The sequence below is a fragment of the Oryctolagus cuniculus genome, chromosome 1 (assembly GCF_964237555.1).
Source record: "Oryctolagus cuniculus chromosome 1, mOryCun1.1, whole genome shotgun sequence".
NCBI lineage: Eukaryota > Metazoa > Chordata > Mammalia > Lagomorpha > Leporidae > Oryctolagus > Oryctolagus cuniculus.
Genome location: NC_091432.1, coordinates 15,891,124 through 15,904,430, shown reverse-complemented (window position 1 = coordinate 15,904,430; position 13,307 = coordinate 15,891,124). Strand labels below are relative to the sequence as shown.

At 38.1% G+C, this 13,307-nt stretch overlaps 1 protein-coding gene across 1 annotated transcript; it reads left to right on the top strand.

Moving 5' to 3' along the window:
* Positions 1–9,512: 9,512 nt before the first annotated feature.
* On the top strand, positions 9,513–10,589 carry LOC127490244 (olfactory receptor 8J2-like). The gene has a single exon (XM_051842440.1). It carries the CDS (start codon positions 9,513–9,515, stop codon positions 10,458–10,460), a length of 948 nt encoding a protein of 315 aa, XP_051698400.1. The 3' UTR covers positions 10,461–10,589.
* The last annotated feature ends 2,718 nt before the right edge of the window (positions 10,590–13,307 follow it).

The following is a 13,307-nucleotide window of genomic DNA, read 5'->3' as shown; positions in this document are numbered from 1 at the left end:
AGTCACGAAAAGTTATAAAAAATTTTGGACACAAAAGCTATTACTGATTCTCTGTTAAAGCAATAAGTTAAGTAATCTATTATGTTCTCTTAATGTCTCTGTTAAATTCTAATTGTCTAAAAACAACTGAGTTTTTATTAGGAGCTATGGGTTATTTAAATATGTGCTTATTTTCAAACCTTTAAATAATTACCCTGTAATAATGATCAAATTTGGTCTGTATTATGTCATAATATAAAATGGTATTAATACAAATGTCTGAAAATTATAAAGTCTGGTAATCTAGTATTACTAAACATAATGGTCATCTTGGTAAAAGGGCCCCAGAGGCCTAAAAAAGTTAATTGTGCTTTGTAAAATCCTACAGGTGTTTTCAAAATGCTATGTAAAGTAAACAAGTGTCTCTTCTTGGTTAACAAGTTTGTAATTTTAAATATAACAACTTTAGGTCTTTTGTCATCCACAGTTTTGTATATCAGATTTACTACTCATAAAACTAAAGCGTTGTTGGTTCTGTGTTTAACTGTCCTACTATAGGTTGCAATGGACTTTTTCCAGCTACATCTATTGTATTCAGTACTTTGGGATGACTCTGTAAAGTGATAAAGCCAATAATGTATTACAGGTATCAACTGAAAAAAAAATTACAGTTCACTGAGGTTACTAAAATCAAAAAGCAATTGAAATCAATTAGTAATTTATAAAAAAGGTTTAAGATTTTAACAGCTGTTACTGAAACTGCTTTATTGTTCTGATGTACGTGACCCTGTAGTTTGCTGTGAAACTAAATGCATCTATCTAAATGTGGTTAGCCTTTAAATCAACTCCTCTGTATCAATTATGTATGTTTTTCTAATGTCTCTGCTGGACTAAATGTTATCTATACAAGAAAGTTATCTCAAGTGTTCATATTGCTGTAGAGCTTGATTATATTGTAATCTGTAACAAAATGTTTCCCATAAGTTTAAACAGCTAAAGTTAATCAAAAATTTGTGTAACCTAAATCTCTATAAACTTGTTAAAAAAAAACTGGAAACATTTTATATACTTGTGCTTATATTTGCTGGTTAAACAAGCTACACCATGTTGGGTACTTAAGAGATGTTTCCAAGTACATGTATTCTTAACATTTGTAAAGGACATTGGACCTTCTGGTAAGTGTTTTCCTAAATTGTTGTCTAATAATTAAATCTACTTGCTAAGTTTTCATTTGATATTACTCTTAAAATGTTTGTGCATGGAAGAGCTGCCCTACCTTTTTGACCCTATTGCCTGCCATATATGATTATTCCTTGTGAGATTACTTAATTACTTGGAATAAAGACTAGCTTAGAAAATTAAAGCCACTGCCAGGCAACAACACACAGAGTAATGTATCTGTTTTGTCTCTGGTGGTGCAAAGCTTTTAAGCATAGCTCGTAACTGGTAAAATTTTGTAGTGACAATCTGGCAGTATCCTTGCATAGCTATTTGGGTAAGGACATAAGTCAGTTCTGTTAAAGGTCAACCATGTTCAGAAATCAGAGTAACTCAGCCCAGCTAAATATTCATAAAAAACAACCCTATGACTATAGACTTCTAGTCTAGGCAACAAAAATTAGAGGTGGGACTGAGCACTCCCTTGACTTTCATTTTCTGGTCTGATTTAACAAAAACCAGAGGAAAAAGAGAGCTGGGCATCAGAAGCAATGTAAAGATGGGTGGCAGGCCTATTACAGGCAGCTCTGTGCAGTGATCTGCCCTCAGGGAGACCCAATAGGCCAGTCCACTGCAGTGGCTTTCGATGTGGTAAACCTGGGCTTCAGCAAAAGTCAGCTTATAAAGAGCCCTGGGAGCTCTGCCAGCCAAGAGTTGGATCACTGAAAATGGACCTGCCCTGGAGTCGAAGGACTTCAGGTCAGAGCCACAGATCTTACTGGCTCTAAGCTGAAAACACCTTCACTTAGCCCAGTCTCCAAAGTGACCGCCACTATTGAGAGAATGGACAAGTAGGGTCAGTAACATTGCAGACAGAGCTGTAAATTTCCTGTTGGAGATGCCACCTGCCTTTACCTGGCCAGCTCTCCTCCCAGGACAAGTAAGTAATAAAAGTCAACAGAGTGCCTTCCCCAAGGAGGTTCACACCTCCCTTAAAATGTACCCTATGTAAAAAGATAAATAGGTCTAGGTCCCTTAACTTACAAGGCCCAAAGCCCACCAGGTTATTATTAAGCCCCTTCTATCAGGTTCTCTTTGCCTCTCAATCAGAAAACTTATTTGTAACTTGGACAACACCTTTCTTGACTCCTCTATTAGCAACTCTGTCCTTTGTTCTGGACCCTGTCTGGCCCACTCCTGGGCCTCATTCCTTTGTAATTTTGTTGCTTATTAAAGTCAGTGGTATACAGACATTCTGTACATATCCTGTGGGTGCAGCAGTAGTATCTTTTAAACAGTATTACCATAAATAGTGTACTTCAAAATGTAAATTACCTTGTTTAAAATTGTGACTTTAACATCTGTATAATTAGTGCATATGGTATCTACTCTCCATTATCAAAATAATTCATTATTAGGTAAATTTGGCTAGTAGGGAATACAGTTCTGTGAGCAGTGTTTCCTATTAAATATCAACTACTGTCTCAGTTACACATAGCAGCAGCAGCTCCGCCTTGTTCAGGAAAAGTAAATGCACAAACTTAAAAAGTTAAAAGACATACTGCAAATAACTAGTCATTATTCTGTGTATAAAAGTAGAGCAGAAATTAAACGCTGAGGATTTCTGTAAATTCTTTATTCTCTGTAGTAGATTGCCATTTATATTCCCAACATGTGTGTACTGGTAATCCTCTCCCACACTAATGAGTGACTTTTCTCCCGGTTTTGGCTGGAATCTGCTTTATTCTCACCCTGTCTCTATACTACAGTGTCTGGTTAAGTGTTTACAGCTGGTGATGGAGTGAACCAAGGCCTTCGGCAACCAGGCGGTCAACCAAATTCTACTACAAAATGTGCTCGGCTCCCTACCCAGGAGACAGCGGCTTAAGACATCGCCCCATGGCAGCGAAGAGTGCCTCATTGCTCCATATCAGCAGGGGTGACTGAAGACGGATCATCATCCGTCTGCACCTCTTGGACTTCTGGGACTGATGTGGTGGGCTGTGTGCCACTCTGGAAAAAAATGCTGCTTTTACGCCGATCACTCAGGCCTAACAAAAGATAACATGACTGGCTAAGATCAGGGAGGGGCTGACAAAAAAAAAAGCCAAACAAAAAAACAGGAGGCTTCTCAGGGGTGATTTGAGTCCTGGTTCAATTCTTCTCCATGGCAAGCCACCCTACTATCAGGACTCATAGGGCCCCTTGTTCTCCTGACTTTAATTTTAACCTTCAGCCATTCCATTGTTAACAAACTTGTACAGTTTATGAAACAGATTTAACACCATTCAATTAATGGTCCAACGGTCCCAATATAAACCCTTAAATGTTTGTAAAACCTATAAAATATCAGTCCAAAACCCATGACTGGGTTTTTCAAACAAGTACAAAAACAAGGGGGAATGAAGAACCAAAGTGACTCCATTTTAAAACAATAAAAAAGCAGGCTCCTTTTCCCATAGCAGACCCGAGTCCTTGGAAAAGCAGGCATTCAGGCATTCCAGAGTTATCAAAGCTTACCAGGGACAGCTAGCTCGGTAGACCAAGGACAGCACAGTAGAGATTGCTAAACAAAGTAACTCCCTGTACCCAAAGCTCCTGTGCTGTAAGCCTCCGCTCTAACTCCCTGCGCCCAAAGTTTCCATGCTGTATGTAACTCTTTTTTCCTGCTGATGGAGCCCTTTTTTCCTTTAAAAACTCTCCCAAAGACCGGGGCCTCACTCTTTCCTCTGCTGTGCAGATTGGTTGGATGGGGTCTTTGTCGCGGCTTGTACTCCCGAATAAACCTTACTATTGCAGTTCGGTGTGATCAACTCTCTTGGGGTCTCTGTGGGGATCTAACAATCTGGGCACAACAATTTCACTAAGGCTAATGTTCACAAGATTCATTTTCTTTGCCACATGTTGCAGAATAGCCTCCTCTTTTAAGGCAAAACAACACCCCATTGTGTATGTATATATATATATATATATATATATATATATCACATTTTCTTTATTTTCCATGTACAGTCATTCATAGGATTTCGACAGCTCAGTTACTATGACTAATGCAGCAATGCACACGGGTGTGCACAATATCTTTCTGAGATTCTAGTTTCAGTTATTTTTGATTAAAATCCACAAGTGGGCTTGCTCTAATTTAAGTATTTTGATACTCAATAGGTACCAAGAAGGAAAAAAAAAAGCAAAATTTTCCTATCCCTTACAGAAATTGAAATTGATCACTGGGATTAGTGAGATGGCATTGGTACATGCCACCTTGATCATAATGATAGGACTAAGAAACAAAGGGATCACATAAACAAGAATAGTGTCTGCAAATACTAGCTGATAGAATCAAAAAGGGAGAGAACGATCCAACATGGGAAGTGAGATACACAGCAGACCCATAGAATGGCAGATGTCCTAACAGCACTCTGGCCTCAGAATCAGCCCTTAAGGCATGCGGATCTGGCTGAAAAGCCCATGAGAGTATTTCAGGCATGGAAAGCCAAGACACTCTGGAAAAAAAACAAAACAAAACAAAACAAAAAAAACCTAAATGAAAGATCTCCGTGAGTGAGATCCCAGTGGAAAGAATGGGTCATCAAAGAAGGAGGTACCTTTCTCTGAAGGGAGGAGAGAACTTCCACTTTGACCATGGCCTTGTCTAAATATGATCACAGTCGGTGAACTCAGGGGGCTTCCATAGCCTTGGCAGCTCATGACAAGAGCCTAGGGTGATTACTGATGCCATAAACAAGAGTGTCAATTGGTTAAGTCAACAACAGGAGTCACTGTGCACTTACTCCTCATGTAGGATCTTTGTCCTTAGTGTGCTGTACATTGAGATTTAATGCTATAACTAGTACTCAAACAGTATTTTTCACTTTATGTTTCTGTGTGGGAGCAAACTGTTGAAATCTTTACTTAATGTATGCTAAACTGATCTTCTGTATATGAAGAGAAATGAAAATGAATCTTGATGTGAATGGAAGGGGAGAGGGAGTGGGAAAGGGGAGGGTTGTGGGTGGGAGGGACGTTATGGGGGGGAAGCCATTGTAATCCATAAGCTGTACTTTGGAAATTTATATTCATTAAATAAAAGTTAAAAAAAATCCCTTACAATCTTTCTAATATTTTATTAATTCAATATTATCTGATTTTTATGGCAAATACTCAAGGGTTTGCTCTTGATACCAGAATGATGACTTTACATTCTGTTGTATTCCCAATATACACACTAAAATTGACCATTATTCAACTGACTATTAAGTCCACAGTTCTCTCCTCCCTATCTGTTGAATTTTCTTCATGTTAGAGCCAAAATTAGTATGTCCCAGCTAAATTAGTACTGGTATAGGATATAAGCTAGTATAGGGTTTAAGGGGGCATCTCAAAATAACCTGATGAAACCATTGAATCAGTTTATTATGAAGACCCAGGACATCTTTAGATTTTCACTTCTGATGAAATTTTGATGTAGTCTGGACTAATGAACATTCAATTTGTCTTCCTTTCTCTTGGGAATCAAATCTCTATTTGAGAAATTTGTTTCCCCTGTTCAGGGACTTGTTTCCAGAAACATATTTCAGTGTGAAGATCTTCAGGGACACCAGACACTTAGAGTAAAACTCCAGGATGCTCCTTGGAGCAGTCTCATGAGTGGGTTTTGACATCCTCTCCATGGGTAAGTTATACCAAATAGCTTACTTACTATTAAGTCTAAATGGAAGGTGCAAATGTCTTGAAGATTGTTCAGTTGAATCAGACTCGGGATTGAAATGAGAGGTCTTTTCAAAAAGATACAAATATCTGCCCACAGATTGCTAAGTGAAAGTGATGCTGAGAGGACTTAATAGTAATGAACCATATCCTTCCTGATGAATGAGAATGGTTAGGTGTGTTTACAGAATAATGAGCAGCCTTGCAGGGGGTACATACTATCCTAGTTTAAAGAGGAATCTTATCCTCCATTGGACTGACAGATATTTTAGGATACTCTGCATCACAGGAAGCTCCATATATGTGTCTGAAATACATTATTCTTTTCCCAAGAAAGGCTTAAAATAGTACTTAAGACAACCAAAATGAATTTTTCTCCTCTTTAATTTTAGATTGTCCCTGGTGAGAAGCCCTGTTCAAGATTCTCTGGTGTCAACTGCCAGTCCTAATTTCCTTGGTGGATCATTAAAGCACACATTGAAATTCAGTGTTTGTCCCCAAAACAATCCATGTCTGACAAACTTAGCACAAATTCCATAGTGAGAAACCAGTGGCACATCCTCCCTAAATCATCTCAGAAGTCATTTAAGAACTAATTTATGTTGTTATTTCTTATCCAAATTGTGACATTTCCGAATGTGAAGGGACAGATTAAAATGATTAACATTAAAAATGTTTTTTAAAAATTTGCAGTGAAAATCCATAATTTTGTTAGACCTATACAGTATTTCCACTCAAAAACTAATTTGAAGAAAAGTACTTTCAGAAAGTTAAAATAGCCCTTATAATGGAAAATGCTAAAGTAAACAATATCCTGAAAATATAGCAGGAGAAAATTTTGTTTCAGAAGCTTTCTTCCATTGCTGCCATATTCATATACTGAAAGGACAACAGCCCTGGATATGCCCTCATTCATATTTCAGTTGAGGAAGGAGTTAACAATAGATAAAGATAGTGAATTTATCACCCATTTTCAGAGTGAATTGCACAAATTCACAGTACGAATTCAGTAATTATTGTTGAAGATGTTCTTGATCACAATTAATAAGGATAAATTTTTGAATTGCATTATGTGAGTGTATAAGCAATGTGCTGAGTTGTTCATGTCATCAGGAAGCATCTTAACCAAATCAGATGCTGTCACACTGTTTTCCATCATAAGCTAACATGCTTACAAAGGCAGTTAATTTTAGACACGGGCAACAAACAAGTGATGGGGAGAACTCGTGCAGCATGATCTGTCGAGTTCCTTAGACTCATATTCGATGCATTGAATAAAATATCTTTACATTAAAACACACAATTCTTTTTTTTAATTTTTAAATTCTGTTTATTTGAAAGTCAGAAAGAGAGAGAGGGAGGGAGAGGAGAGGGAAGGGGGTTAGCTGCAATCCACTGGTTCATTCTTCAAATGCCCACAATAGCCAAAACTGGACCATTCTGGAACCGGAGCTGGGAACTCATGGTGTGAACCCCAGATGGATAATTGGACCCCAACTACTTGAACCATCACCAGCAGGTTTCTTCCAGGGTGCACATACACAGTAAGCTATGATCAGTAGTATGTCTGGGACATGAAACCAAGCTCTCTGATATTAGATGTTAGTGCTGCTAGTCATGTTTTCATTACACCACCTAATACCTGTCTCATTTGTGTCCCATTTTAATTTGTATTTGCCCATAATATTTATACACATTTTTGGTTTATAGCAGGATAGTTTGACACAGGTGTACAGTGTTTGTATAAACCAAATCCAAATAACTAACATTTTCATCTCCTCAAACATTTATCATTTCTACATGTTGAGAACATTTAGAATCTTCTAATTTTTTGAATTATATCCCAGTTTCTCTAATAAGCAGAAATATAATTCACTTATTATACTTCTTTCAATGATAGATGTCCTCAGTATGGTAGAAGGAATTATTGGCCGGCGCTGCAGCTCACTAGGCTAATCCTCCACCTTGCGGTGCCGGCACACCAGGTTCTAGTCCCGGTCGGGGTGCCGGATTCTGTCCTGGTTGCCCCTCTTCCAGGCCAGCTCTCTGCTGTGGCCAGGGAGTGCAGTGGAGGATGGCCCAAGTGCCTGGGCCCTGCATCCCATGGGAGACCAGGATAAGTACCTGGCTCCTGCCATCAGATCAGCGCGGTGCATCGGCCGCAGCATGCCGGCCGCGGCGGCCATTGGAGGATGAACCAACGGCAAAGGAAGACCTTTCTCTCTGTCTCTCTCTCTCTCACTTTCCACTCTGCCTGTCAAAAAAAAAAAAAAAAAAAAAAAAAAAGGAATTATTGAGATTGAAATGAGAAAGCCACATGAGAAATCATTCGAGTATGTTAACATCATCCATTGCAGGTAACATGCATTTTGCATTCTTTTGGAATCAGGCTTTGTGTAAATAAGCTTACACTTATTTATATGCATTATCACATTTATTTTTGAAAAAAAACAAAAATATAAGCACTGGTAGAATCACGTAATTATTAATATTTAGGCCAACAACAAAGTAAGCACACCCACAAATAAAACCAGACTAATTAAGGTTGAAATCATGCAATTAACTTATTATTTTATGTGAATTCTTCTACTAAATTTATCTAACTGAAACTCAACTATATCATTAGAAAAGAAAATAATTCATACATTTTCTAGAGTACTCCTGTAGAATAATGAGATTATTATTTAAAAATTCCTAGCATAATACTGGAGAGTATTTACTAAGTAAATATTATTACTCTCATTATTACTCTCACCACATGCAAGTATATTAAACTAAACAATCTATATACACCAAGTATGTTAAAGTAATATTTAACAAATAAGATTTTAATATAATTAAGAAAAATGAAAGCAACTTTAATTCAAGGGAGGATATAGAAGCTAGAAAGGGAAAGGAAGAGTGGTCTGCTGAAACAACACAAGGGAGAGGAGTCTGAGTACCTGGAAGTCACAATGACAGGATGAGATGAGCTCATCTGACAGAAGGAATGAAATGTAGCTAAGACAATTCAGATTCACAGTGAAATGAAATGGAATAAACATTGAGAAATACAGCTGATGGTGAGTACTTGAAGCAGAAAGGTGTGGCAGACATTAATAAGAAAAAACTCTGAGTACCAAAAGTTTTCTCCAGAAATACAGAGATTCCCACTGGTGATTAATGATGAGCATGGGCTGGAGAAGAAACCCATGGATGCCACAAAATGGGTAAGTGGGGGTCACCACAGCTTGTCAAGTTTTTGAAGGCTCACTTTTGTTATTGGAACCATGCACATAAAAACAAACACAGGTACATAAGTGTGGATATATATGTGTGTGCATGTATACATACATACACATAGACACACACATAAACACATCCATACTCATCCAAAACCATGTTAATATAATCAGAGTAATCAGAATATTATTAATGCACATGTTCACTAGATACAGATTATTTCCATCAGTGTACAAATACTTTTTGTGAAACAGTTCTAAATCTCAATCTCAACAACCTCTGGTGATTTTGTATTTCACAAGATTGGAAGAAGATAGAGAAAAAGCAAATCAGAATCTAAGACTTTTAAAAGTTTTCCAACCAAAGTGAACTTGTTTAAATGAAATGTTAAAACCTATGACTATCTGTTTTCTGTTTTCTCTACCAAAAGAACAATACAACAAAAAATGGCTCCAGACAATCTCACCCAAATAACTGAATTCATTCTCATGGGAATCTCAGAGCTTCCGGAGTTACAGATCCCCCTCTTCTGTGTGTTCCTGGTGATCTATGGGTTGATCGTGGTAGAGAACCTCGGCATCATCACCCTCACCAGCACTGACGCTCAACTACAAACCCCCATGTACTTTTTCCTCAGGCACTTGGCCATCATCAACCTTGGCAATTCTACTGTCATTGCCCCTAACATGCTGGTTAACTTCTTGGCTACCAGGAAAACAATCTCTTACTATGGATGTGCAGCCCAGCTGGGAGGATTTGCGTTTTTCATCGTGGGAGAGATTTTCATGCTCTCTGTGATGGCCTATGACCGTTATGTGGCCATCTGTAACCCCCTGCTCTACATGGTGGTGGTATCTCGGCGGATCTGCCTGCTGCTGGTTTCCCTCACATACTTGCAGAGTCTGATCACAGCACTGACAGTCTCTTCCTGTGTGTTCTCTGTGTCTTACTGCTCTTCTAATGTCATCAACCACTTTTACTGTGATGATGTCCCTCTGTTAGCATTGTCCTGTTCTGATACCCACATTCCAGAAACAGCCGTGTTCACCTTTTCAGGGATCAACTTGCTTTTCTCCATGACTGTAGTTCTAATCTCCTACTTCCACATCGTCCTTGCCATTTTGAGGATCCGTTCCTCGGAGGGACGACGAAAGGCCTTTTCCACCTGTGCCTCCCACATGATGGCTGTCACTGTGTTCTATGGCACCCTCCTGTTCATGTATTTGCAACCGAGGACCAACCACTCATTAGACACCGACAAGATGGCCTCGGTCTTCTATACCCTAGTGATCCCCATGCTTAACCCTGTCATTTACAGCCTAAGGAACAAGGATGTGAAGGATGCCCTGAAGAGATTCCTGAACCACCCATGCCAATCCCTCAGACCAATGTAAATTCATCTTCATTTAAGGAATTTCATTTCATCCTACGCTCACTGTTATTAAAAGAATTTCCACGTAATGGTTAGAAACTCTATTTCAGTGGGAAAATTTTGAGTTGTTTTAAATTTATTTTGCATACCCAAAAAAGAATATGTTCAGATAAATAATAAATCATGACATTAAAGAAACATTTTATATAAATAAATATAATTTGTAAAAGGGTTTTTGCAATTTGTAAACAAGGAAAATAAAGGAAGATAACATTTAGTGAAGATATAGGAGGCTAGCGCCGCCGCTCACTAGGCTAATCCTCCACCTGCAGCGTCGGCACCCAGGTTGCTAGTCCCAATTAGGGCGCTAGGTTCTGTGCCGGTTGCCCCTCTTCCATTCCAGCTCTCTGCTGTGGCCCTGGAGGTCAGTGAAAGGTTGCCCAAGTGCTTGGGCCCTACACCCATATGGGAGACCAGGAGGAAGCACCTGGCTCCTGGCTTCCAATCGGCGCAGTGCACTGGCCATAGCAGCCATTGTCACGGTGAACCAATGGAAGGAAGACCTTTTTCTCTGTCTCTCTCTCTCTCAGTAACTCTGCCTGTCAAAAAAATAATAAAAATAAAAAAAGTAAAGATTTAGGAGGATTATCTTGCTGGACAAATATCAGAACTTAAACCACCCGGCTGTCTATTTTTGTTCTACTCTTAGGATATTTTAAATATTGCTGCCTTATATTGAGCAGATTCTCATATTTTGTAAAGCTATTTTTATTATTACTTAAAATACAAATATAAATCAAACAAAAATAAATTTTAGAGGAAACATGAATATTAACATTAAGTGCTCAGTATACTTGAAAAAAAAAAAAAGGACTAAAACCAGCTAAATCCCCGAAAATAAGATTCCCCTTTTTCATCCTTCTCAGTGATGTTTATATACAAAGCTAAATATTAGTGTTCATTCAAAAAGTCATGTAATTTGTTTTCCCATTGCATATATGACTTTTTGTGTAGAATCAATTATTTTATAGTGAATCTGAAGAAAATCAGCATCATTGTCTTTAATATTTCATCTATTGTACCTAGGGGTGAATAGCACTAGATGAGAAAAAAAAAGACATTGTCATCAAAGCATCACAGATTCTCAGGAGTCCTCTGTTGTAATGAAAGTTGATAGTTATTATACACCATATCTCTGTACCTGTAAAATGCTACTAACATACTAAGGAGTAAGCAAGAGAAGGATTTATGTGTTAGACAAAGGTGGCATCAGGAAAGAAACTATCATGATGATATTTTCAGAAAATTAGACATAAAGCAAATCTAGGAATAGTGGGACTCCAACCTAAGAATCAACTTCTATTTTTTTTATTTTTAAAATATATAAAGAGAACAGATTCCATGTATTTCACATATACAATTTTATGCCCATAATGATACTTTCCACCCTCCCACCCTCCTCCTTCCTACCTTTCTTAATTTTCTCCTTTTAATTTTTGCAATAACATACTTTCAGACTATTTTATACTCATAGGTTTAATTCTCCACTACATAAAGAATTCAACAAGTAAAATATAGACCACTGTTCTGTAGAAACAAGTACTACAAACAATAATCAAATCTCAAGATGTCAAGTTGACTCATATATATTACTTTGTCATAGGCTACATATTAGTTGAAAATCAAAGAAAACATACAGTGTTTGTCTTTTTGAGGCTGCCTTATTTCAGTAAGCTAACCATCTTCAGGTGCTTCTATTTTACTGCAAAAGACAGGCTTTCAAAAAGGGCAGAATAATATTCTATTGTGTATGTGAACCATGCTTTTAATCCAATCATCAATATGTTGATATCTGGGTTGTTTCTGTATCTTAGCCATTGTGAATTAAGCAGCAATAAGCATAGGGGAAGGACAATTATTCTAAAAGGTATATTTTATTTATTTGAAAGGCAGAGTTACAGAGAGAGAGGGAGAAACAGAAGGATCACCCATCTGCTGATTCACTCCCTAAATGGCCACAGCAGCCAGGGCTGGGTCACACCAAAGCTAGGAGCCAGAGACTCCATCCATGATTCATGTGGTGATAAGAATTGTTTTCAAGAGCTTTGATCTTTTAACAAAATTTTAAGTGTACAGCAGAACGTTGACAACAAGATCATGTACACTAACTAGATTCCACAATTTATTCTTTTTCAGAAGATTTATTTATTATATTTGAATGGCAGAGTTATAGAGCAGCAGAGGCAGAGAGACTTAGAGGTCTTCCATCTGCTGGTTCACTCCCCAGATGGCCGCAATGGCCAGAGATGTACAGATTTGAAGCCAGGAGCCAGGAGCTTCTTACTGGTCTCCCACATGGGTGCAGGGACCCAAGGACTTGGGCCAACTTGTACTGCTTTTCCAGGTCATAGTAGAGAGCTGAATTGGAAATAGAACAGCCAGGACTTGAACTGGTGTCCATATGGGATGCTAGCATTGCAGATGGTGGCTTAACTCATTACAGCACAGCACAGGCACAACAGCTAACTCTTGCATTCGATGACTTTATTCCCTTGTGTAAATTCCCAGGAATGGGATGGCTGGATCATTCAGTAGGTCAATTTTCAGATTTTTGAGGAATAGCCATACTGTCTTCCATATTCATTGTACAAGTTCACAAATCCACCAACAGTGTATTACGGTACCTTTTTCTTTACATCCTTGCCAGCATTTGCTGTTTTTTGATTTTTGAATGATAGTCATTCTAACCATGGTGAGTTGAAAACTCATTGTAGTTCAAATCACCCTTGATTTATCTTCTACTCCCAGCCACTATGATTCTAAACCTCTTCCTCTCTCTCTCTCTTTCTCTTTCTCTCCATTCTTCCTC

Coding starts and splice junctions, on each gene's coding strand:
- LOC127490244 (XM_051842440.1), top strand. CDS start 9,513: ATGGCTCCAGACAATCTCACCCAAATAACTGAATTCATTCTCATGGGA.